Genomic DNA, 27,285 nt, shown 5'->3' on the forward strand with positions numbered 1-27,285 from the left:
TATTGAATTACTGTAAAAGATGACCACCTTCCAGGGAGGTAGGGGAATGATTTAGGACAGAAAATGGCAAAAAAATTTAAGTATATGAAATGATTCATTTCACTGGAATCAGTTCAATGTGGATATTCATTTATGGAAAAAGGTTGAAGATTGCATTTGTACAGGACCTTTCATGACCACAGAGGTCCTAAAGTGCTTTACAGGTTATTTAATATAGCCACCATTATAATTTTAAGAATTGTAGCAGCCAAGTTGAGGGCAACACCCATGAATAGTAATATGGTAATCACATAATCTGTTTTCATGATACAGATTTCGGAGGATGAATATTGGCTATATCTTTTGAAACAATACCATGGGATGCTTTATATTCACCTGAGTAGCCAATGCCTCAATTTTACATGATATCTGATGCATTGCACCTCTGGTACTGGAACAGTGAGTCTGCCTTGGTTTATTTTAAGAAGCCTTGAAGAATGATATCAGCTGAGCCATGCTGAATAATTCTTCAATACACTTAGAAATATTTGGTTATTGGCTACCAATCCTGGACTTTGGAACACTTGTGTGGATTTAACAACTGTTGGTAACCAATTATGTATGTTTGTTGCAGGTAGATGAGGAGCAATTCAACAAAATTCTGGGATACATCAGTCGTGGAAAAAAGGAAGGAGCCAAACTGCTTTGTGGGGGAGGAGTGGCAGCAGACCGTGGGTTCTTTATCCAACCAACTGTGTTTGGAGATGTGAAGGATGATATGATTATTGCTAGGGAGGAGGTGAGTTCACACCAAATTAAAAAATTATGACTAGGATAACAATCTTCTTTTGGTATCAAGGGCTCAGAATGTTAGTTGAAAATGTTAAGCTGTATCTGCTTTGCGCCGTTATTGTCTTTGTATTTTGGTAGAAGGTTTACACTTCCAAGGTGTGAACGTAAAATTCAAATTAAAGCTAATATGATGTAGCATCCAGAACTGTACACAGTGCCCCAAGTGTGGTCTAACCAATTTTATATGAAGTTAGCATGCTTGATTGCTTTTCAGTCCCTCCCATTTTGATGTTTGCAGATTTAGAAGTTTTTGTTTAACCATTTTAGACTTTGGAATAAAGTTGCAAATGAGTGGCCCCTCTACTGATCTTTATGGATCAGTACTTCCCATCTTCAGCCATTCTGACTAGTCTTCACTTATACTTTCTGCTCTGTCTTTCAGCCAACCAGCTTTTCTTTTTTCACTGATTGTCCCTTGAGTACGTGTTGTGATGTTTTCTCATTACTGTATTATTGTAGTGCCTTATCAAAAGCCTTTTGGAAATCCGTATTACATGTTCTCCAATACCCTTATCAATACTCTTTTTGTTTTGATCTCTTCAAAATCCAATGATATTAGTAAAGCAAGACTTGCCCTTTTAAATGCATTTTATTTTTGTTTCATTTATTCTTTTAGTGGGGGGTACCATTGTTTTTCCTTTTATCAATATTGAGCTGACTGGTCTATTGTTACTTGATGTGTTCCGCACCTTCCTAAATATAGATATAAATTTAGTCATCTGCTAATTCTCTGATATACATTTTTTCCTAATGAAATAATAGTGCCTTAAGTGAACATAAATATTTCATTTGCCAAAGTTGTTTAATTAATTGAATGTGTCACAGTTGTTGACTGTTTTCCTATTTAGTGTTTGTTAGCAAGAGTGGAATTGATGGCCCTGCTAGTGACTCTGGATGGGACCCGTAATGTTATAATTAACGAGAACCACTGACATTTTATATGAATTTTAATAGAATAAAAGTTTCCAAGACACTTTATTAGGCATTATAAACCAATAGATTACATACTTGACGGTTTGATGTCAAGGGTGTTTTCTAATTTTAGGATTCAACTGACTGCTCATATCAGTCAAGTTGACTTTACCTGAGCTTTGTCTAGTTGGATTACAATCTGTAGCCCAAGTCTGTTTCTGCTGATAGTAACTGAAAATACCATGGAAATGTCTATTTCTGTTCAGCGACAATGATGTAGGTGTTATTTCCCCTTTATCAAAACAGATTTGCTACAGATTTGAGAAATAGTAGGAACTGCAGATGCTGGCGAATCGGAGATAACACTGTGTAGAGCTGGATGAACACAGCAGGCCAAGCAGCATCAGAGGAGCAGGAAGGCTGACGTTTCGGGCCTAGATACTTCAAAGAAGTGTCTAGGCCTGAAACATCAGCTGTCCTCCTGTTCTGAACCTGCTTGGCCTGCTGTGTTCATCCAGCTCTACACCTTATGCTAGAAATTTGTGTTGAAAATGTTATGAAGTATATCAGAATTAATATGCATTCTCCTTTTATTGTAACATAGATCTTTGGACCAGTGATGCAGATTCTGAAGTTTAAGACAATGGAGGAGGTGATTGAGCGAGCAAATGATTCTGTGTATGGACTTGCAGCTGCAGTGTTTACCAATGACATCAACAAGGCTAACTACGTGTCTCAGGGACTACGCGCAGGAACTATCTGGTCAGCTTGCCTATACAACTTTGAGTTATGCATTTGAGGAAGAACAGTGTACATTTGGGATATTCTACAGCTGTGGAATTCACTGAACTGGTGCAGCCCAAAACTTAACAAAGATTAGTTAGTCATAGTCATACAGGACAGAAACAACAGACCCTTCAGTCTAACTCATCTGTGCTGATCAGAAATCCCAACCTGACCTTAGTCCTATTTATCAGCATTTGGCCTGTATTCTTTCTAAGTCATTCCTAATTCGTATACCCATCCAGATGCCTTTTAAATTTGTAATTGTACCCACCTCCATCCCTTCCCCTGGCAGTTCATTCCATATATGCACCACCCTCTTTGTGAAAGTTATCCCTTCTGTCCTTTGTAAAACTTTCTCCTGTCTCTGCTCATCTTAAACCCATACTCTTTTGGACTCCCCCAGCCTAGGGGGAAAAAAGACCTTGGCTATTCACCCAATCCATGCCCCTCATCACTTTTTAAACCTCTAGGAGGTCACCCCTCAGCCCCTGACACTCCAACTTTTAAAAAACCCCAGCCCATTCAGCCTCTCCCTATAAACCCAAACTCTCCGGTCTTAACAATATCTTCGCAGGAAAGATTTACACCCTGTCAAGTTTAACAACATCCTCTAAGGTTTTGGAGTAGATTTGTAGCTCATGTTCTGGTTGGTTGGCTTGCCGAGCTGGTTCATTGTTGTTCCGCAGACGTTTCATTACCCTGCTGGGTAGCATCAGTACAGCCTCTGAAGTGTTATGTTTTCCTGCCTGGTTTTTAAACTTTGCAGACCATTGAGCTGGATTACCTCACTTCTGGTTTTCCTTCACAGTGGAGTGTATATGGGGTCAAGTTCTGTATGTTTGATGGCTTTCTTCGTAGAGTACCAGACTTCTAGGAACTCCGTACCTGTCTCTGCTTTGCTTGTCCCAGAATCTTGGTGTTGTCACAGTTGAATTGTTGGTTCCCTTTCTCCATGTGGATAGGGATGAGTGAGTATTGGTCATGTCTTCTTGTAGCCAATTGGTGTTCGTGTACCCTTGTTAATTTCCTTCCTGTTTATCCGATGTAGTGTTTGTCTCAGTCTCTGCAGGGAATCTTATAGATGACATTGGTCCTGTCCGTAGTCTGTTTAATGATGACAAAGGTGGTATCCATGTAGCATATCCATAGTTTTGGTTGGATGAGCAGAGAGGCTGTACTTTCCAGTTTTTACATCAATCTTTCTGCTCATCCAACCAAAACTATGGATACGCTCCATGGATGACACCTTTGTCGTCATTAAATGGACAAAATTAGAGGAGACATGCAGACTAATAAACAACACCCTCACTGGAATCAAATTCACGAGAGAAAGAGAGGAACAAACTGCTTCCGTTCCTGCACATCATGGTAGAGTGCAGGACAAATGGGGAACTCCAAACAAAAGTACATAGAAAAGCCAAACACACCGACCAGGTACTGAACTTCAACAGTAACCATCTGAACGCACGCACGCACGCCTCTGCGTGTGAACACCAGTTAAACGGGCAATAACACACTGCAGCAGCACGGAACCATGCTGAGAAGAATACCTCTTCCAGGTTTTCAAAGATAATGGATATCCAAAAAACTGGGAAAGAAGATGCCTATGTGAACAACACCAGAATGATACTACATGCCCCGACACACTCATCACGTTACCTTACATCAGGAACACATCAGAACTAACCACAAGACTCCTACAACCATTGGGCATCAGAGTGGCACACAAACCCACATCAACCCTATGACAACTGCTCACCTGAACCAAAGACCCACACCTGCTATGGACAGGACCAACGTCATCTTCACATTTCTCCTTTTCATGTTGACAGGGGAAAGTTAGATTGAATCTGGCTTTCACTACTCTTTAAGGAAGCCAACAACTCGCTGCATAATAGAAAACAGCCCTCCTTGGTTTTTTTGACAAAGATCTTAAATCTTCTGGTTACTGACATTGAAATATGTTTTATTTTAGTTTGGGGGGCAAATGGATGTTGAAATCGGTTAAATGATATTTTTATATCACTATTTATCACCTTTTTGTACTTAAGGAGCTGCAGGAGCAAAGAGACCTAAGTTTATATGCATTGTTATTTCTGTGGTGGGCAAACTATTGGAGAGGATTCTGAGAGATAGTACTTTATAATTATTTGGAAAAGCACAGTTTGATTAGAAATTGTCAGCATTTCTTTGTGAGGGGCAGATCATGCCTCACAAGCCCCTTTGAATTCTTAGAGGCTGTGACAAAATACATTGAAGATAGAGCAGTGGTTGTGGTGTATATGGATTTTAGCAAGGTTGTGCTGCAGCACTATGAAACTCTGGTTTGACCACATTTGGAATATTGTGTTCAGCTCTGGTCACCTCATTATAGGAAAGTTGTGGAAGCTTTAGAGAGGGTGCAGAGGAGATTTAGCAGGATGCTGCATGGACTGGAGGGAAGGCCTTATGAGGAAAGGTTGAGGGAGCTAGGGCTTTTTTTTTCATTGGAGAGAAGAAGGATGAAAGGTGATTTGATAGACGTGTACAAGATGATGAGAGTCATAGAGTGGATAGTCAGAGACTCTTTCTCAGGATGGAAGTGATTGTTTGTTTGATTGTTACAAGCGGCTATAATTTTAAGGTGATTGGATGAAGGTATTGGAGAGATGTCAGAAGTAGGTTCTTTACACAGTGGTGGGCGCGTGGAATGTGCTGCCGGCAGTGGTAGTGGAGTCAGCTACTTTAGAGACATTTAAGAGACTCTTGGATAGGCACATGGAGTATAGTATAATGTAGGGTGTGCAGGGTAGATTGATGTTAGTAGGATAATAGGTCGGCACAACATCGTGGGCCGAAGGGCCTGTACTGTGCTGTACTGTTCTATGTTCTATATACAAGATTCCCTGCAGAGACTGTGACAAACACTACATCGGACAAACAGGAAGGAAATTAACAACAAGGATATGAACGTAAATTGGCAACAAAAAGACAGGGCCAATACTCGCTCAACTCTATCCACACAGATGACAAGAACCACCAAGATCCTGACAAGCAAAGCAGAGAAGAGGCATGGGAGTTCCTAGAAGCCTGGTACTCCACGAAGAAAGCCATCAACAAATACATGGTACTCCACCTCATTTGCAAAGGAAAACCGGAAGTGAGGTATTCCAGCTCAACAGTCTGCAGAGTTTAAAGACCAGGTGGGAACACAATGGTGTTTCATCGGAGGCTGCACTGATGTTATCCAGCAGGGTAATGAAACGTCTGTGGAACAACAATGAATTAACAACATCCTTCCTACAGATGGGCAACAAGTTTTTCCACCTTTCTACCTGTAGCTGGTGGGTTTGGGTAAGTGCAGTTTAGAAACCAGCAAATATGTACTTAGTGCTCAATGAATGGCGGGACACTAGGAAGCTCAGAAAAACTGGGATCCTGGGGTACTTGGTCACAGATCCTGGAAGGCAGCAGGACCAGTTTATAGGGTGTTTAAGGAGGAGCACTGGACAGTTTATTGGGCATGGCATAGCTCAAGTGCAGGGAGGATATGTTGGAGCTGTACAGAATTTTGGTTGGATCATAGCTGGAATACTGAGTGCAGTTTTGGAATTCACCTGGAATGGAGCAGTTTGGCAATGAAAAGAAGATGGATAAGCTTGGGTTTTCTTTAGAGCAAAGAAGGGACCTAATTTGAGGTGTATAAGGTTGAGGCTCATAGGGCGAATAGAAGGAAGCTGTTCCCCTTGGTTGAAGAGCCAATAACAAGGGGGCATACTTTTTGTAAGGTGAAAGACAGGAGGTTTAAAGAAATACCAGACACTAATCTTGCGTTTGGAACTTGTGCAATGTCTGTTGCTGTTATGCTGATTTGACTGCCTGGTTTAAACATTGATATTTTGTTTTAGGACTGTTAGAAATTGTGTATATGCCCTTTGCCTGATTGTTCCACTCAGCTCTCTGCAGGAAGAACAAATGACAACTCCATTATTTCACAGATTTGGTGCCTTCTTGAAGAAGTTTCACAATACTTTCTTGCATAAGTAGTATGTAGAATCATGGAATCCCTACAGTGTGGAAGCAGGCAATCCAGCCCACTGAGTCTATACCAGCTCTCCAAAGACCATCCCATCCCTGTAATCCTGCATTTCCCCATGTTAACATACCTAGCTCGCATGTCCCTGGACACGATGGAGAATTTTTAGCATGGCCAATCCACCTAACCTGCACATCTTTTGGCTGTGGGAGGAAACTGGTGTACCAGAAGAAACTCACGCAGACGGAGGAAGAATGTATGCAAACTCCACACAGTCACCCAAAAGTTGGAATCAAATCCGGGTCCTTGGCGTTTTGAGGCAGCAGTGCTCACGGTTGAGCCACCATGCTGCCTGTCTTTTGTAGTCATCTAATACTAAAATAAGACTGTACAAAATAATTAGAGGATGCTCAAGTTCTCAATTATTTTTATTTCTTAGAATTTCCAATGATAGGTGACTTATTGAGGACCTGTTAGTCGAATGTCTTGATGGAATTTTTGAGCCAGCTTCTAAATTTTATACCTCATTTATAACTTGATATCTTCCCTTCTCTGCACAGGATAAATTGTTATGATGTGTTTGGAGCTCAAGCTCCATTTGGTGGATACAAAGCTTCGGGCAATGGACGGGAACTTGGAGAATATGGACTGGAAGCATACACAGAAGTAAAGACTGTGAGTAATGAGTGGTGGCAGTATAAACTCATTTCAGAATACGGTGATCATTATACTAGCTCGTGGAGAGTTTGTCTTTTCTGCCAGTTGTGGACAGAATAACTTCTTTCTCCTCCCTTTTTGTTTTATTCTTAACCATTATCACCTGTATTTCTTTTACTTTATCCAGGTGGTCATTTTGCAAGTGTTACTCTGGTGGCCATTTCTTGAGAGACAGAATTCAGCAGATTATATGACAAGCTCTGACTCATACGTACAATTACAGTTATCCAATAGAGTTCCCTGTATCACCTCCAATTTAAGTTATTCCCATGACCAGTTCAAGCTCTCCAACTACTTAGAATGACTTAATTCAAGAATTGAGATTGATTGATTATCTCAATATTGTCCAGAAATAAAACCTGACATCTTTCTTGAATGTATAATTGAGTCATGCTGATTCAAACACCTGTGGTGTCCATTATAAGTGACACTTTTTTTTTCTGAAGCACTAGCAAGTGGGGAAAGAGGTGAAAATAAATTAGGGTAGGTACTCCTGCATATTTACAAAAGAGCATGTTCACCGATCGGTCATATTGCAGCCACATAGACATTTCTGGCATTAGGTTTTGAAAGAACGAATGGTGGAGGCTGCGACCTTTTGTTTTTTTTTCCAGAAGTCTAAAATGTTTATTTTATTTTTTACAGGTGACACTAAAGGTCCTCCAGAAGAACTCTTAAGACCGACCACTAGCTTTTTGAGTGCCCTTTCAGCCTTCAGTGTGGAATTACAAAGAATAGAACATTTAAACTAATGACAGCAATCTTTGAAACGTGTCAAGAAAATTGATTGTATTGTCAACAGTGCTAAATGATGATTAATGCCATAATGACCGTTACCTCTTAATTAACTAAAATATTTAAGTGCTAAGCATGCAAACTAATATCATTTGAGTTCCAGCTAATGAGTTGCACTTGCATTTAGTTACAGTTTAATACAGGCAAATTAAGGGTTGATTTGCAGTAACTGATCGATTAGTACCAAAATATTAATTATGCTTTTTTCTGCAGCTCATTTGGTAATGTTGCTTTCTTGGACACAAATTAAATAGTCAACTAGTTAAACATTAAGAATTCTAGTAGTTTTGTTTATTCCTTTTTTAAAAAATCTTGTACTTTGAATTAAAGAATCCATCCATTTGTAACAATGGCAGAAGATTTCCTTGCCAAAAGCTGCAGCTCCGTATTATTGGCGTACGTGGCATCAATGAGATGGAACAGCTTTTGACAGACTAATTATTTGTGCAATATTAGAGATTTGTTTAAAATTTTATATCATAAAATTCCAATGTACAGCATGAAATAAAGCAGATTTAATTACATAATGTACTCTCTTTGACCTTGGTTAAATATTTATATTCCCAATACATAGTCCATCCCATTACAGATGGTTTAACAATGAACCATGTGAACATTTGTCTAGATGAACCAGATGTGCTGAGGTCTCCCTGCCAAAGACAAGGGGATCCTCCTTGGTTTGAACTGCTACATGTCCAAGTGGAGCAGACTTAGTGAAGGTTAAAGTCTTGGCTCCCTCTGCAGTGTCCTGAGGAAAGGCTTCCGAGGGTCCATATGTGGATTTTTTGGCTGGGTGTCTCCTTGCAAGGAAGGAACATCAGAATAAGCTCAAGGTTCTCTATCATCATGTCTTTGGTCATAAGGACTGGGGGCTAGTGATGCAGTGCAGGTCTGTGTGCATATCCAGCAGGCCCTGAGAATGCTGGACCTAATCAGCCATGACAGCTACCAACCTGTTATAGAGAGAGACATATGATTGTATGCTTGATGCAACTGGTCCCGAGACCATAGCTGCAGTCTGCAGCCTCTGGGCTATCAGGACCATTGCCTCTCACATACCTGCTTGCTACTCGGATGTTTCTTTATGCATTCTTATGAATTCCCTGATGTCTGACTCCCCATAGTCCTCTGCTGCCTTAGGCTGAGCAGGTGCCTGGCCTGCAGAAGTCCTCCTCCTCCTATTGGTGGCCTGGGATCTACCTTGTCTGGCCGTGGAGCAGACACAGTGAGGTAATACTAGCTTGTGCTGCCAAACGTTCTATACCTGATGATCCCACCAGGGCATGGGGTGGGTGCAGGAGGCAGTCTTACTGATGTTTCCTCTGAGGCCTCTCTCTTTCTCAGGTCAAGGATGACCCTTCTGGCAGACCTGTTCATTTCCCTCAGTGCCATGGCCATCTCAGTTGTACCTTGTAAGACATGACAGCATTACATCCAATGGTTAGAAGGGGTGTGCAATGAATAACACTATCAGTGGACTTAATGTGGAATGAAGAATGGTACATTGTTGGTGGGATGTAGATATTTTGAACACACTTCAAAATGGGTGAGGAGCCTAACATTGGCCATCCATCCACCTTCTCTTTGCCTGTTTTCCTGCTTTATGGGTTGATTTCTCTTCTAGTCGGTGAAAATGGCTGTCACAGCTGTTAGTGTTGGTGTGGGTGTTTGAAAGGTGTAGTGGTGTCTAAGCAAGTGCATCACCTGCACAAAGGACTTGTAGGGTTAATGGTATAGGGGTGGATATAGAAATGAGTGAGTGATGGAAGATATTGCATGCAATAGTGAGCAGCAGATTGAGCCTTGGTGGGAGGTAGGTGCAGTAGCAGGGAGAAATGTAGCGCATGAATCCCAGTGGAACAGAAGAGATCATTGACTTTCCTATATTCATTGCTGTTCCTCAAGCCACTAGAAGTAGGACTGACTGGGGTGGAGACCTTTTAGACTAGTCTGCCAGAGCCTGGTGACATAGCCTCAGTCTTCCAGGAAGTGCACGCACACCTGCCCCTGCACATGCTTGTGCATTCATACACACTCCAGATCCTTGCCAGAGAATTGTGGCATTATTTTCTCCTTTTAATATCTTAAGAACAATTGTCCCATTGACAAACAGGGTGGCTTTTGGAATGCAAGTGCTTGACCAGGTGTCAAGCAGCCTCTTGGAGATGGTACAGAGAACCAGGGATGCTTGTCTTTTGACAGATACCCATGAATAGCAAATTCTCTCAGGAACATTGCATGGTAGAATAGGACTGGAATTGAGCAAGAAGGACATCAAAGGTACACGATGGTAAATAAGGTGGATTTAGTAAAATGTGGGGAGGAATCTTGCTGGGTCTAATAGGAAATCAACAAAACTGAGACCTGACCAAAGTAAGATGCAAGATTAACAATTATTATGAAATGAAAATTGTTTCTAACACTAGAATGCAGTCATTAAGCAATTTTAAATTGCTGTTTCAGGGAATATTTGTGACTGTCAACAATGAGATTATCTGTGGTGCACCCAATGAACTTTCCCTAGAAAATCCATATATGTAAACCATTTTCAGTGAAGATGAGTATGCTGACCTGCAATGAGAATACTAATCATTATTGTTTGGTAAAATTTAAGGAGAAAATGTTTCATGTGCTGCTAGAGTGACTGAAGGTGTGTTTAGTGTTTTAATTTAGGGAAGGGCAGGCAACCTCTTCCCAACTACTAAGTGATGCTTAAAACAGCTTCGCACAAGTGGATATTTACATTCTTCATTCTTCCCTCCCGTTTCCCTCAGTTAAAAATTCAGGCATTGTGCATGAAAAATCATGGGTGCGGGGGTTCACATGTGGGTAATGGAGGAATTAGAGCTTTCGGTGTGAGACAAGTTAAGGTGAGTTTGGGGAAATCGTTCTGGAGTGCATGACTATGCCAACCTTGGAAGTGGGTGTCTAACCTGGTTTAGTGTCAAGGAATCAAAGTTAAACTTGTAAGTTCAGCAATCAGGCCAGAGCGTACTATTTCTGCTGAAATCATTTCATGTTGTGAAAATAAGAAATGTTACGAGACAAGCAACCGGAAGCCTGAGTAACGATCAAATATTTGCGTTAAATAAAAGCAAAATACTACGAATGCTGGAGATCAGAAATAAGAAGTGTTGGAGAAAAGCCAGTCTACCAGCGCCTGTAAAGCAACAGCAATCAGTTTACAACAACTTGCACAATTCATAGAAACAGTGCATTGAAAACACCGCTTCCCCACGTTATTCTGTAAAATGGGAGCGAGCAGTTAAGGCGTGTTGTGCTATCTCCGCTTGGGGAAAATCACAGAAACCGAAGATCTTTGGAAATATTCAATCGGTGTGGCAACATCTGTCACAGTCAACATTAACGTCAAAAGTTGACTTTCTCCATATCTAACGGGTCGTCCAAAATATTCTTTTTTTAAAATTTCGCACTTCCATCATTCGGTGCCGATTTTTTTTATTAAATGAAAGCAACAGTTAATGTGAGAGGTCGAGGCACACCATATTTTCAATCCCTACTTTCCAGTCTGGGTTTGCAGCGTAGGGATGGGCAAAAAGTGCTGTCTGACTTCCGGCTACCGCAGTGTACCAGGGCCACCCATCTCGGTGTTTTGTGGTAACAAAGTGTGGGGCTGGATGAACACAGCAGGCCAAGCAGCATCTTAGGAGCACAAAAGCTGATGTTTCGGGCCCACACCCTTCATCAGAAAAGGGGGAGAGGATTCTGAAATAAATAGGGAGATAGGGGGAGGCGGATAGAAGATGGATAGAGGGGAAGATAGGTGAAGAGGAGACAGACAAGTTCAAGGGGCAGGGATGGAGCCAGTAAAGGTGAGTGTAGGTGGTGTTTTGTGTATCGCGGACCAGCTGAATTCAGGCAATGAAATAACATTCAATAGAAAGGCCTTTGAATGAAGGCTGGGTCGGGGAGGGGAGAAGCAAGTGCATTCTGGAGGCGAGTGGATGGACAAAAATCGGAACAAAGCATGTTAAAATATACATTCATATTTGTCTTAACAAAGCATGGTCGTCTCTCTGAAAAAAATGGAGGAATAACATCGATTTACAGAAAAAAAAGCAACAAAGAAAAGGAAGCTAAAATGGACATGGTGGGTCCTTTAACTGACATAAACCGGTTGTGAAAAGCATCTCTGAGTAGGCAAACAGAGGAAAAGCATTCCGCCAGTGTGCCGAATAACCGGGAGGGCGAACCCTTTTCGCGGATATACTGAAGAAAAACATCCGTACACATATTTGTCAGAAAGATGCGGCCATAACCCAGTAGAATGCCTCGGAATCCAAAACCAGAGGAAAATTGGAATATTCCCAGGTTAAGCAGTCAGTGAGTAAAGTAATTAGCCTGGGAAGGGGCCAGTGTAAGCTTAATTATTCCAAAATGCGCAGAAGGGAGAATTAACCTGCGAAAGCGGATTCCGGGCAGCAAGCAGCTAGGAAAACAGAAATGATTTATAGAGCTTGAGGTGGGGACTAGCTGGGCTGGTTTTGGGATGCGGTCGGGCAAGGGGAGATTTTGAAGTTTGTGAAGTCCACATTGATACCATTGGGCTGCAGAGTTCCCAAGCGAAATATGAGATGCTGTTCCTGCATCTTTCGGGCGGCGTCATTGTGGAAATGTAGGAGGCCCAGGGTGGACATGTCGTTCGAGGGGTGGGGAATTGAAATGGTTCGCGATTGGGAGGGTCTAAGCCCGAAACGTCAGCTTTGGTGCTCCTAAGATGCTGCTTGGCCTGCTGTGTTCATCCAGCTCCACACTTTGTTAACTGGGAGGTGAAATTATTTGTTGCTAACTGAGTGTAGGTATTCCACAAAGCAGCCTCCAATTGGTTTCCCCGATGTAGAGGAGGCCACAACTGGAACAGCGGATACAGTATATAACATTGACAGACGTGTAGGTGAACATCTGTTTAATGTGGAAGGTCTTCTTATGGCCTGGAATGGGGGTGAGGGGGGAGGTGTAGGGGCAGGTGCAGCACTTGCTTCAGTTGCAGGGAAAAATGCTAGCGGTGGTGCGGCTGGAACTTCCCCTCCACAGTGATCGAAAATGCCCTCGACCGTGTCACCCACGTTTTCCGCAACTCATCACTCACCCCCGACCTGCAATAATAACCAAAACAGAATCCCCCTCATCCTCACATACCACCCCACCAACCTCCAAATCCAACGCATCATCCTCTGACATTTCGGCCATCTGCAATTTGACTCCACTACCACAGACATGTTTCCCTCCCCACCCTAATGTGCTTTCCAGAGGGACCACTCTCTTTGTGACTCCCTTGACGGCCCCGCACTCCCCTCCAGCCCATTCCGTTTTTGAGAAACATACAGGAGCTAGATGCCCGAGTTAATCTTCCCTGTGATTTCACCTCGAATTGTGCTGATCAAGTGACTTTGCATCCAATCCTGACTCCAATCGCTGCACTTCCTCCATAACCACCTCGAAATGTACACACCAGCACCCTGACATCAATGGTGAGATTGAGTTGCTGAAGCTTTAATTAACAACTGAGTGCTCCTCGAACACTTACAGAATCACGGACATTACAGGACAGAGGGAGGCGCTTCTGGCGAGGTGGATGCTAATTGTAGCATAATTACCCTAAAAAAATTTACCTTTCCCTTTTGTTTGCTTGGTGGTAATCTTGCTGCTTTATAATTGGCGAGCCAATCGGTGAAAATAATTTTTTAGAATTTGTCCCCTTCAAATCTTCCGGAATGGATTAAAAACGCCATTAGATTTCCCTCTAACCATTTTGTGAAACGCCTTTTTTAACCTTTCCTCTTAATTGTGACTTGATTGTCTTGAAATCATTTATCTGTAGGAGTTAGTTTTGTTCAGTTGGTTGGATGGTTGGTTTCTGATACAGAGTGATGCCAGCATTGTGTGCGTTAAATTGCTACAGTGGCTGAGGGGTTACCATGAAGTAGTCTCCTTCTCAACCTCTCCCTTCACCTGAGATATGGTGATTCTCAGGTTAAACCACCACCAGTCATCTCTCTCATGAGAAAACAGCCCTATGGTCTAGTATGACTACAACGACTTTTTCTTTTACCATTTATCTGAAGCTTCAAATGTACAATTACAGTTATTTTGACATATCTTCAACAATGGGTTATCCATTACAGCAAGTACAATTTCAAAAATGTATACTATTGCATGACTATTGTGGTTAATCAATTTGGCCTCAGAGGCATTTAACAATATTGGAGGCTTTAACTGGCTGGAGGCAGCATCCTGTCCCACCTCAGAGTTGCTAGCGAATTCCAACTGTGCCACCTTAAGTTGAGCCCACTGTTGGAACTGCAAGCAATTCCACCAGTCTAAGTGTTGGAGACTCTGAAACCAGCTAAATATCCGGTTTTGTGGGGAGGGTTGGGAGAGGAAAACTAAAGGTGGTGTGAGAAGGTAGGTGTAGATGACATGTTGAAAAGGAGGGAGTGTGAGGAGGGTATGGCTAAGCTGGAAGCAGGCCGGTGAAACCCCTGCTTTCCCATCCAGGGCCTGAGCAAAGTGATCTGTCAGACTTGACCCCAACGAGAGGTAGCACTTGCGATGGGTGATTTGAGGAGGCAAACCCATCGTCCTGCAAATGTGCTAGCATAGACTGTAAAATTCTGGCCAAGTACTCACCTCAAAATATTTTAATTAAGTTTACTTAATCATGATTTTCTTTATCATTTCATGCTCACTTTCCCACCTAAATGTTCACTACTTTCATTCTGCATTAACCAAAATAAGACAAACCAAGCTGCAGTTTGTGGTTTATCATTTACTCCTTCCCGGGATGGTGTTACATTTGTCACTCTTTAACACTCCAGATCAATTCCCCAGCTGCAACTGCAGCAATTCTACCCAAACTCCAGGCAGTTCCCTATGCCCTCCTTCAAAAATATGCCTCACACCAAACCTCACCCTCACTGTACTAGTGTGAGACTTTTCTCCTCACATAACAATCATCCAGCAATCTGAGTGAGATTGTCAATTTGATGCCAAATTAATGGCAACATGAGAGATAGAGAGCCAATGGCAATTCGTGCATGATTCAATCTGCTCAAATTAATTTACATGGAATTGCTAAACTTGAGCCCCAGAAATAAAAGGCCAGCGTTTTACCCACTATGCCACCTAGCCCTGATGTATTTCATGCGTTCCCAAATTTTTCCCCACTGTGACCCCATTTTGAGGCTGGAAAATGATTACAAGTCCTCAGGGGTTAGGATGTGGAGGTATAATCTGTGAGATCAGCAGCCTATTAGAAGGGGAACATAACTGGTATAACTTAGTCAGAGCTCTAGAGGAGCCACTGCTCAATCCCAATATTTGGGAGGCCTTGTTATATGCAGCAACATAGTCTTAGAAATGTGTGCTGACCTCATCAATCCATACAGTTTCCTGTAATACATCTTGTGATTTGTTTTCTTTTAGTTAGACAAATGAGAGTTTAGCAAGGAGATCAATTGCTCACCATCCAAGTTGGCACTCTGTATGTTCTGTGAATTATGACCTGTTTAGTCCTTAGAGCTCACGTGTGATGCCACTACAATCATAAATTTCACTCTGTTATTCTCTGAATTAATTACTAGTGATTGAACCGAACACAGAGACTACTGTATATGATGATACACCCTCCTCTGGCTGCTCAGTAGCACTAACCTACAGAATTAAAGATATGTGACGCCCTGCAGCTTACAGAGATCAGAAAATATGGAGAGTATCAAACACAACCAGCCTCCTTCATGAGCTGAACAAAAAGTTAAAGACCACGTCAGCAGGTTTCAAGTAGTGGTATCAATGAAACAAATTTGCCCAAGAGGAGGTGTTGACCTAGTGGTATTATCACTGAACTGTTAATCCAGAGACCAAGGTCATGTTCTGGGGACCTGGGTTTGAATCCTGCCGTGGCAAATGGTGGAATTTGAATTCAAAAAAATGTCTGGAACTATGAGTCTAATGATGACCATGAATTCATTGGTGATTGTTATAAAAACCCATCTGGTTCACTAATGTCGTTTAGTGAAGGAAACTCTTCTTTAGCTGGTCTGGCCTACCCTACGTGTGACTCCAGACCCACAGTGTTGTGGTTGGCTTGTAACCGTCCTCTGGGCAAATTGGGACGGGTGATGAATGCTGCCTAGCAAGCAACACTCTCATCCTGTTTATGAATAAGGGAAAAGGAAGAGAAACTAGTCGGCCAAAGGTAGAATTCACAACGTGAAAATGGTTCATATTCCAATAGAACGGCCATTTGGGCAATTGGGATAGATTCCAAACAGGATGAAAAAGTGATGGAACTTGGACTGCTCCTCCAGTCAGGTCTGGTTGAATTCACTTAAATTAATGCAGTAGAAAACACAGCATGCATAGCAAGAAATAATAGAAATAAGTGTTAATATAATTCTGAATTTGGAAATTTCTGATTTGTCTGCTTTGTTCTTCTTCCTCACCTGAAGGTGGTGACTCATGCTGAGATACAACATCCCAGTGACAGCAGGGTTCTGCTACTTTGACCAGATGGCTATTTCTCATATTATCCAAGCCCATGAATGTCAAGGCTTCTCAATAATGGAGGGATCACAGCTGAAAACCCAAGCTTCTTCCTGCCCAATGTTTACTCAGATGCACTTCCAATAGGAGTCCCTGAATGATGATTAAAAAGTAGAAACACAGGCTGATTTCCAATAACCCACAAACTGAGACCTCTGAAGCCAGTGTCCACTTCTAACATGTAGAGCAATCAGCTACATGTACCTCAGGTCTGAGGCTAAACTTCGGGTCTTCTGGTCTGTGCAGTTCAATTTCTCAACAAATAGTGTTCTTACCCACCAACCTCCCAGTTCTGGTCTAAATCCACTAATTAGGGTGTGATTGGTTAAAATTTACTTAACATAGCATTTTCTTCTGCCATCAGAGAGAAGAGGCCTTCACCACTTTCATTCTGGGTTCAATCTGAATCCCAATCTCCGGATGCAATATTGTGGTTCATTATACCACTTAATTACATCCTGTCAACATCTACATCAAAATAAATTCCAAGCATTAATTTAATCAAAAAGTTGACCTCAACACGAATGAGAGGATAATTTTGTGACCAGTTTTCTTCTTTTTGCTGAAAGTACTGAGATGTTGGAGTTATAATGAGAAATTCTAGGTGAAAGAAAAGGAGATAGAGTTGTAACAACAGAATGCTAACATTTATAATGGAGGTGACCAAGATAGAATCCTCCCCGGCTCTATTTTTCGATGCTAGAGGATCATGCTGTTTTTACTACTTTTCTTTCAGAGTAGCTGGATTCACTATGCCTGAAAAACTTGATTCCAACCATCTTGTGAAGTTCCATCTCAGCAGGAAAACCTTGATCATGGACTTTATACTTACCCCTGTGTTCCTATTCTCTGCTTGTGTGACTGGCTGTGAACATTTTGATTTTATATGGTTTTCTTCCCTACTCAGTCATTTAATAGGGTAGCTGTACTCTCCAACTCTACTTTGTTCTTTATTATACACAATACTGATCATTGATGTGGCTCATAGCCTCTGCGTAAAATACATTTACACTATAAACACTTCTTGGTGAGAGAACGAATCAGTGTAACATTCCACAGTGAAGAACATAGAACAGACAGGCCCTTCAGCCCACCATGTCTGTGTTGCCCATGATGCAATTCTAAACTAATCCCATTTGTTTGCACATGGTCACTATCCCTCTATTCTCAACCTGTTCACACGTCTGTCTAAATGCACCTTAAATTTTTCTGTCGCATCTACTTCTACCACCTCCTGTGGCAGTGTTCCAGCCACATTCTACCCCTTGTGTAAAAAAAAATTTCCTCACAGATCTCCTTAAAACTTACCCCCATCACATTAAATCAATGCCCCTTAGTATTTGCCATTTGCACCCTGGGAAAGAAACTCCAAAAATCTATGCCCTTCATAATTTTATATACTTCTATGATCTTGTCGTCAGCCTCTGATGCTTGAAAAAAAATCTGAGTTTGTCCAACCTCTCGTTATTGCTAATACACTCCAATCTAGAAAGAATGCCAGTACTGTAATTGTGATTTGTTGCAGTGTACTATTGATACGTGATTGCAGGCTTAATTTTCCAGGTGGGGGATCCCAAAGTTGAAACGCCACAAAACTTGCAGCCGAGGTAAAAGAGCCATTTGTTGAGATTTTCAAGGAAGGAAATTCACTATCCGCTGACGGATGGTAGGAGGGTTCACAAAGCAGGAGGGCCAAAGAGAGGCCTTCCAAATTGAAAGGTGCAGCAGATAGTAAAGGAAAGAAAGGTGGGGCATTAAGGTGGAGGAGCCATCTCTCCAATCTTTTAAATATCTTTAAGAAAATGGGTTATGCAGCAATAGTGGTGCTGGTTATTGCAGGGGGTAAGTGGTGCTGATTCCCCTTTGCAGGATGGCATATGACCTTTAACCTGAACCACTGGCTCCATGGATTGCCACCAAAAAAGTCTTCTTCAGAGACTTAAACCAGTACCCACTGTCTGAGGGAACATGGAGGTCTCTAGAATGTCTAGTTGGTCCCAATTAGCCCCTTGATGAGTATGATTTACTATCTGCCACATGTGTGAGAGTAGTTTTGCTGGCCTCTAATTCAGCCACTCAAAAATAGTTCATCTTGGCTCTCACCCACTTCCAAATCCGTCCCCAACAGGAGCTCAAACTCCAGACAACACTTACAAAGCAGCAGCTAAGAGCCACTGACAAAAACTCACACAGACACAAGACTTTGTTGCAGTTGATTTCACTGGTATTATAGTTTCATTTGGGGGAAAAAAGATACCAGTTTGTTTGACACTTTAGTAGAGCTGCACAGATGTAAATTTAACCAGTAATTGTTATTTTTGGTTCAATGAGATTAGCACTAACAGATGAAACAGGTGTAAGAGCACGAGGCTACTTGTAGTAATCTGCATTATATATTAAGCACATCAAGGTGCACATGCATGATGACCTAGATTAGGTTCAACGCATACCGTGACATAGGGGAGTAGGTGCTACAGAGGTTCTCAATATTCTTTGGGTTTACCTAAGTACAACTTATGTTGAAATGACTTTTCCCCCAGACGCATAATGTAAATATGAAGGGATAAGGACCGTAAAAGTGTTAAAGTTGCCGATGCAACTCAAATTAGGACAATTTCTCTCATAAAAAAATGAAATAAGGTAGGGATAAAGGACTGTTAAATTCATATCTAGCAGACAAGACAGAGAGTAGATGTTAAGATTACAGTACAGACGTGAATTATGAGTTTTTCATTTCTTCATATGGAGCTGACCTGAGTCAAAAATAACGCAACCATGGCAGTGAGAAAATAGTTTACATTTAGTTCCTCAAAAACTTCAGTGATGAGAGTGAAACAATGTATATCACAAACCCCCGTATCAGGTGTTAACATTATGTAAATCTGATTCAAGTTCCTATATTATATGCATTATAATGCTGTGTATTGCAGTCACATTTGTATATTTCTTAATGTATAGCAAAAAACAAACAGGCTGTGGACTGTTACGCTGTATATGGTGTTCCATCTATGTGTTATCTTTTGTGTAAGTCATTCACCCTTTGAGTCACAACTCTATTTTTGTCTTATTTGCCCATTATTTTAAACCAGTTTCAATAAAACATGAATATTTAAGCTGTGTCTGATGCATAATTCACCAAGAGTGACACTGGACAACTTTCGATCAATAAATCATAGAAAGTCCTTTTACACCTTGTTCTTTTTTCAACTTGCTCTTCACTGCGAAAGCCTTCCACCTTTGTGCTATTTTATTAAGCATGCCAATTTTCAAAGTAGACAGTAAACAATGGCCCAATGTGAACTATCAGGTAATGTAACACATACCAAGACATTATTCCAAATTAAAGCAAGGGAGTTACTCTCGTTCCTGGCCAACATTTATCCCTTAGTCAATATTGCTAAAACAGATTATCTTGGTAATTTTCACTTTGCTGTTTGTGAATGCTAGCTGCTGCATTTCCTAGATTTCAGCAGTCAGTACATTTCAACAGGTATTTTGTTAGCTTTAAAGCATTTGGAATGCTTTGAGGTCATCAAGGCACAATATAAATGAACGTCCTTTGGTTTCCATTATTAAAAGACAGGGTAGCACTTCTTGCATCTGAAAATGGCTGGTTATCAAAGTTATTGGCCTTTTACCCCAATGGTGTCAAAGTCAGAAAAAACTTTCTTAAATATCTACACAGTAACACTAAATCTTGCAACGTTAAATGTAATGAAACAATAATACTTCAGAGCAACAGACTGTCGATATCAGCTACAGCTTTGTTGAACCTTCATCAACCTTCCCTTGCTACTTTGCTACCTTGCTTCCAGTCTTACCATTTCTAATGATCAGTCCTGTCTCACTGTCTATTATCTGTGATGCAGATATTTAAGTTTGAATTAAATCCACTGGAGTCCTCAGCATTGTTCTACAGTTTGTAGGGTCAATGCGAGAACATCTAATTATCATCTAAAAGAGGCTGCATGATTGCTACTGGCTCTGAGAAATTGGTGTCCTGATGATAATGAGGGAAAAGAAGGATACAGGCTGTGTAGTCTCTTTCCTCTCCCATGAATAGGCTGACATAGTTTCCTTGTTAACATCTAAATTATCTTTGGATTTTAAAACAAACTAGCTGCTTTTCAAAGCTCTTGGCTGCTTGACTGAACTCCATACTATGGTGTCTAGCTATGCCTAAGTGGAAGCCAATCTCCCTCCACTTTCACTAGGTCACAATTTGCCTGAAGAAATAGAAAGGTACACCCCAACCATTTCACCCTGGTAATGATGTGACACCTTAAGGAGAGGAAGGTACCCTTCACCTCAGTGCATCATCAGGAGGAGGTAACCATAATGGGATAGGAAAGGTGAAGACAGATATTTACACAAGGATAGAATGAGGAACAACTATAAAACAACAAACTTCTGCTCTTGACTATGTGTACAATACTTTCATGGCTCTTACAGCACAAAGGTAGTGTCTCTTCCACTGACACCAGAGGCCCGGATTCAAGTTCTACCTAGTCCAGAAGTGTGTAATTAACTTCTATTCCATTGACTCTATTTACAATTCTTGCTGCCTTGGGAAAGCAGCCAACATAATCAAAGACTTTTCCTATCCCAGATACACTCTTCCAACCTCTTTCATCAGGAAGAAGATACAATAGTTTGAAAACATGTACCAGGAGATTTAAGAGATAATGGGAACTGCAGATGCTGGAGAATCCAAGACAACAAAATGTGAGGCTGGACGAACACAGCAGGCCAAGCAGCATCTCAGGAGCACAAAAGCTGACGTTTCGGGCATAGACCCTTCATCAGAGAGGGGGATGGGGTGAGGGTTCTGGAATAAATAGGGAGAGAGGGGGAGGCGGACCGAAGATGGAGAGAAAAGAAGATAGGTGGAGAGAGTATAGGTGGGGAGGTAGGGAGGGGATAGGTCAGTCCAGGGGAGACGGACAGGTCAAGGAGGTGGGATGAGGTTAGTAGGTGGATGGGGGTGCGGCTTGGGGTGGGAGGAAGGGATGGGTGAGAGGAAGAACAGGTTAGGGAGGCGGAGACAGGTTGGACTGGTTTTGGGATGCAGTGGGTGGAGAGGAAGAGCTGGGCTGGTTGTGTGGTGCAGTGGGGGGAGGGGACGAACTGGGCTGGTTTAGGGATGCAGTAGAGGAAGGGGAGATTTTGAAACTGGTGAAGTCCACATTGATACCATTAGGCTGCAGGGTTCCCAGGCGGAATATGAGTTGCTGTTCCTGCAACCTACGGGTGGCATCACTGTGGCACTGCAGGAGGCCCATGATGGACATGTCATCTAAAGAATGGGAGGGGGAGTGGAAATGGTTTGCAACTGGGAGGTGCAGTTGTTTTTTGGAGATTTAAGAACTGTTTCCTCCCTGCTGTTATCAGACTTATGAACGGACAGCTCATATATTCGTAGTGATCATTTTCTGCACCTTCTCTACAGCGGTAACAATACATTCTGCATTCTGTTCTGTTACTCTGAAGTACATGTGTAAGGTATGATTTGCTTGGTGAGCATGCAAACAATACTTTTCCATATATCTTGGTACATATGACAATAATAAATCAAAATCAAATCTCCAAACAGGTTGATTACAAAATACCTACAATCCTTTTGTTTGCTAAGGCAAGAAGCTACAGGGCAGCATCAGTCAGACCCAAGTGCTAGTTATAGTATTTTTCTGTGGAATGTGCACAAAGTTAAAAGGTAGAGAATGGGAAAAAACAAAATACACATCCAAAAAAATTAAAAATGATTCCAGCAATCCTGGCTTGCTTAAATAATTCTGTGTTTTTGTTAATATGAGGAAATTGCAAGGAAGGTCAGTGCTACATATAAATAGCTGCGTAGTCTGGCCTTGTTCCAGCTAGTGCAGATTTTTCATAGACTGGCAGGAGGATGAGAGACAACAACTTCAGTACAGAGAAGATCCAATTCATTCCCCTGTGCAACATTGGCCAGCCTGCGTGCTCACATGTGCCAGTCAAGCCCAGTTTCCATGGAGTGATTTCATCTCTGGTGTCAAAGTCCTCTGTGCATATTCCAAAACAACAAGAACTAACTGAAGGCTTAGGATACTTTTAATATCCACTGAGGTATTTACTGCAGTGCTCTAGCCTAGCACTGTACATTTGCAGAACAGATTCTTAAATGGTCTTACACTATTTACGTGATTTCAAGCAGATATTCAGATAAATTAGAGAATAGTTGTTGATATATTTCTCTTGCACATTTAATAGATTGTTTAACACAGCAAAGTATTTGTACATAACAATCTAGAGACAAATTAATTTTACTGAAATGCCATATCCTAATATACTTTTTAATCTGTATTTTCTACTTAATAACTTCTTGTCACACACATCCATGAGGATATCTTTGAGTATATATTTCCCTCATTTAGGTACAAATATTAAAAAGTATACTTTTGTCCATCATGCTACAGATGGCCCTAAGTTTAATCTACTCCATACACAATTACAAATTCTACAATTTTGACAGGCATAAGTGAAACAATCACTGCACACATACAAATGATAATTATCATACAACTCAAGCAACAAATGAGCTATATGTATTCAATTAGTCTGAAAATAGGGCTATGCAATTAAGAAATCAGGATACCCAGCAAAGGTTCTCTGCAGACCCTAACTTTTTATTACCTTGCTGTAAAGAAATGCAGAGCAATCTCTCCGGATTAATGGTAAATCATTATTTAGGTTTGGTGGCAGGTTACTTTGACATTGATTACAGACCATTAAAATGGCTTAAGGAAAAAGAACCACAACTTGAAGATAACTAACCAGTTGATGCAAAAGTCTCAGAATTCTAGATATTATGGTTTTCTGCAATTTCATAGCTGAATATGAATTTGATGGTCTTAACATATAATAATTTTTGATATTAAAGTCAAATTGATATGGATGCATTTGTGCAAGATGACAAACTGAAGATTTTTTAAAAAAAGACATACTGCATTCATGCAAAGAAAGGTGACATTCACCATCAGGGTTTATAGGGAAGTGTCTCCAACTTACAATTAGACCAGAAGATAATCAAAAAGCTGTTTGAGGAGATGAGTGTAAGATAACAAAGTGTGGGGCTGGATGAACACAGCAGGCCAACCAGCATCTTAGGAGGTGAGTGTGCTAACTTTATTCTCTTTACTTCTAACCTGCAAGCAAAATGACCAAGTCAGTCCTTTCAATCCATACACAATTATGCAGCTTCTTAATTTCCATAGAAAATGTGAAAGAGAGAATTATGCTGAGGCACTTAAATTGTTTCCCTGCCTTTTTATAGGCAAGACGAGGTCAGAGGGTAGGAATACTGCTCACCTGCTGACTCCCCAAAGCCTGTCCACCATCTACAAGGGACAAGTCAGGAGTGTGATGGAATACTCCCCACTTGCCTAGATGAGTCCAGCTCTAAAACTCAAAGCAACTGACACTATCCGGAGCAAAGCAACCTGCTTGATTGGCACGACATCCACTCCCTGTTCCATAGATGCTCATTAGCAGCGCTGTATACAGTCTACAAGCTTCATTGCAGAAATTCACCAAAACTCCTTAAGCAGCACCTTCCAAACCCACAGCAATGTCCAAATGGAAGAAAAATGATCGCAGATACATAGATACATACACCGTCCTCACTAAAACAGAAAACAGTGAAGATAAACCAACAGGAAATCCTGTCGGAGAACTACTTCTTCAAGTTGGGCAAGAGAAGCGACAGTACATAAAATAGTTTTATTGCAGATAATGAAATAAAACCAGAAAAAAAGATGGAAATATACAGGTAGTCAGACAACATCAGTAACAAAAACAGAAACAGCTGTAGACACCCAGGTGGTCTGGCAGCATCTGTGGGAAGAAAGCACAGTTAACATTTGAGTCCAGTCACTCTTCATCAAAAGTGATAGTTACTGGGAAAAACTGGTATTCATGCTGCAGCCAAGATTGGGTTAGTGGGGTGGGGAGAGGAGCAGAGACCAGAGCAACACACGGAGAGAGAAAAGAGACAGAGACAGAGAGATATGAAAGAGATGGGAAAACAAGGAGATAAAGGATAAAGAAAAGCTGAATAAGAGTTTTTTTATATTAGTAAGTATATTTTATTCATAAAAACTCCTTATCTAGATTTACATGTACTAAAGCAGTCTGTAGGATTTGCACATCAAGAAAAAATACAAGTATTCGAATTTAACATTTCTTGCAGTTGCAAAACTCAAAGGCATTTCTTACTCATACTGGACACTATGTACATACACTGAGGCAACGAGAGGTTCTGATAAGTGAATAGACCCTCATACTTCAGCAGAAAGATTTAACACAGTCTTTCCCCACGGTGTCTTGGTGGGAGCTGCCCCTAGTTTTAGTGTGTCCCTCAGCAAATAGTCCAGGACCTTGGAATGTACCAATCTGCAACAATTGGTCAAGGTCAACTCTTTATTTCTGAAGACCAACAAGTTGCAGGCAGACTAAACAGCAGATCACCAAATTGAAAATCCTCCAGACACAGTTGACATTTGTCTCAGTGGGCATTCTGGGGAACAGCCTGTAGAGCTCAGAGTCCTGCATCTTGGAGCTACTTTGGACGAACCTTGACAAAAACCACTGCATCTATGTCCAGATCTGCTTTGCAAAGGTGCATTCCAGAAGAAGATACTTGAAAAATCTCTTCACCAACGCAGCCACTTCAAGGGCAGTGTGCAGAGATGCGCAGAGACAGGGCATGTGTGAAAGATCTGACAGGCAATGTCCTTTTCATCACCAGCCAAGCTACATCTTGGTGCTGGTTGGAAAGTTTTAGTGATGAGGCATTCTTGGAGCTGCTTTGGACCATTCTTTGATGGTCTTCTCCAGAAACCATGCGATAAGCTGTACCCAAGATAATAAAATGTGAGGCTGGATGAACACAGCAGGCCCAGCAGCATCTCAGGAGCACAAAAGCTGACATTTTGGGCCTAGACCCTTCATCAGAGAGGGATGAAGGGTCTAGGCCCGAAACGTCAGCTTTTGTGCTCCTGAGATGCTGCTTGGCCTGCTGTGTTCATCCAGCCTCACATTTTATTATCTTGGATTCTCCAGCATCTGCAGTTCCCATTATCACCGATAAGCTGTACCCTCTCCTTTTCCTGTAGGGTCTCAAGCTATGTGCTAACAACTTCCTGATAGACTTGTGATTGAAGGGGTTTTTCTTTACAAAATTTTTCCATGGAAGACAGGTGATACTGAACAGATATTCATTGCGTTCTGTACCATTCACAACACTGAGGATAGGCAGAACCTTAATACATAGCAACACTTGGTGTTTGTGTACCAACAGTATACATTCAGTGTGATGCAGCCACGCATAACGGATAACAGCAGGATTTGGCACATCTTTTCCCAGTCCTTATCCAGAATTTTGTACATAGAGTCCCTGCAGACACGGTCCATCTATGACCTCCTGATGAAGTGGAAGACAGCTGAAATGACTGCAAAAGCGCAGGTTCGGGGAATAGCCTAGACCTGGGCCACGTGCAGCAATACCAACACTACCTCACACTTGATGACCAGATTTTTACTCACAATGGACAGGGGGTGGGCTTCAATAGGCCCAGTTCCTGCCTCACCTTGGCAATATGCTCCTCCCAAGTTTTTGCAAATGCTCCAGCCCCTTCAAATCATTGTTTCAGTACATTCAGGTAATTTGCCCGGGCAATGAAGGGGTAAAGGATTGGTCAGGCCAGTTCCCAAGGAACATGCTCTCTCTCTCTTGCCTTGATTTACCTTGATTTTCGAGGCCAGTTTGAACCAGTCACAGATGCTCACAAGTCTGAAAGCAGAAAACAGCAGTCATCCACAGACAGGGAGGCTTCAAGCTGCAGGCCTCCACTGCCTGGATTTGTCACCCCTCACATCCTTCCTGATGGACTTGGCAAAAGGTTCTATACAATACAAACAAGGCAGCAGAGAGACAGCAATCTTGCCTGAGTCCATATTTGATTGGGACGCTTTCTGATTCCCATCCATTGATTTGAGACCTTAACAATGTTGATGCAGATCCAATTCTGCATTCTCTTCCCAAAACCCATTTTAGAGAGAACATCTCACTTGCAGGTGTGGAATATCCCATCAAAGCGCTTCTCTTGGTCTTAGCTGATGAGACAGGTATCCATGCCACGGTCCTGCACATAGGTGACCGTATCCCAAAGGATGGCATGGACTTCAGAGAATCACCAATGCCAACCAGATCAGGATTACTTTGGGAATGACCTTAGACAGGATTTTGTATTCTGCATTCAGCAGTGAATTCTCCCTCCTCCATTTGCAGATGGTGCAGATGATACTTTTCCTCATGGAGTTACATATGCAATCTGTCAGAAGCATACTGTCTAAGAGAAAATAAGAGCTAAGAGTGAGAAAATGCGTTAGCAGTGCTGAATACAGCGCATAACATGTGGTAACAAGCCTTCTCAGTCTTGTCCTGAGAATATTAACTGTTTATTTCTCCCGTGAGATGCTTCCTAACCTGCTGAGTATTTCCCACACCTCCAAAATTTCGGAGGACCCGCCAGCCTCCAGGAGCTATCCCGGCATCCCTCCCTGATAGATGCCCCGGCAACCGGGGGACGCTGTGATGTCACGGTCTGACGTGCAGCACCGTGTAGTGG

At 41.7% G+C, this 27,285-nt stretch overlaps 1 protein-coding gene across 1 annotated transcript in view; it reads left to right on the top strand.

Annotated features, from left to right (window-relative positions):
* The window catches only part of LOC125464083 (aldehyde dehydrogenase, mitochondrial-like), a 50,652-nt gene extending 42,069 nt beyond the window's left edge, over positions 1-8,583 (top strand). Inside the window, exons 11-14 of the mRNA XM_048556117.2 lie at positions 614-778; positions 2,348-2,505; positions 7,105-7,219; positions 7,907-8,583. Of these exons, the coding sequence (XP_048412074.1) occupies positions 614-778; positions 2,348-2,505; positions 7,105-7,219; positions 7,907-7,939 (471 nt within the window). The 3' untranslated portion in view covers positions 7,940-8,583. The remainder of the gene's footprint in view (positions 1-613; positions 779-2,347; positions 2,506-7,104; positions 7,220-7,906) is intronic.
* Positions 8,584-27,285: the final 18,702 nt, after the last annotated feature.

The sequence above is a fragment of the Stegostoma tigrinum genome, chromosome 26 (genome assembly GCF_030684315.1).
Source record: "Stegostoma tigrinum isolate sSteTig4 chromosome 26, sSteTig4.hap1, whole genome shotgun sequence".
Classification (NCBI taxonomy): Eukaryota; Metazoa; Chordata; class Chondrichthyes; order Orectolobiformes; family Stegostomatidae; genus Stegostoma; species Stegostoma tigrinum.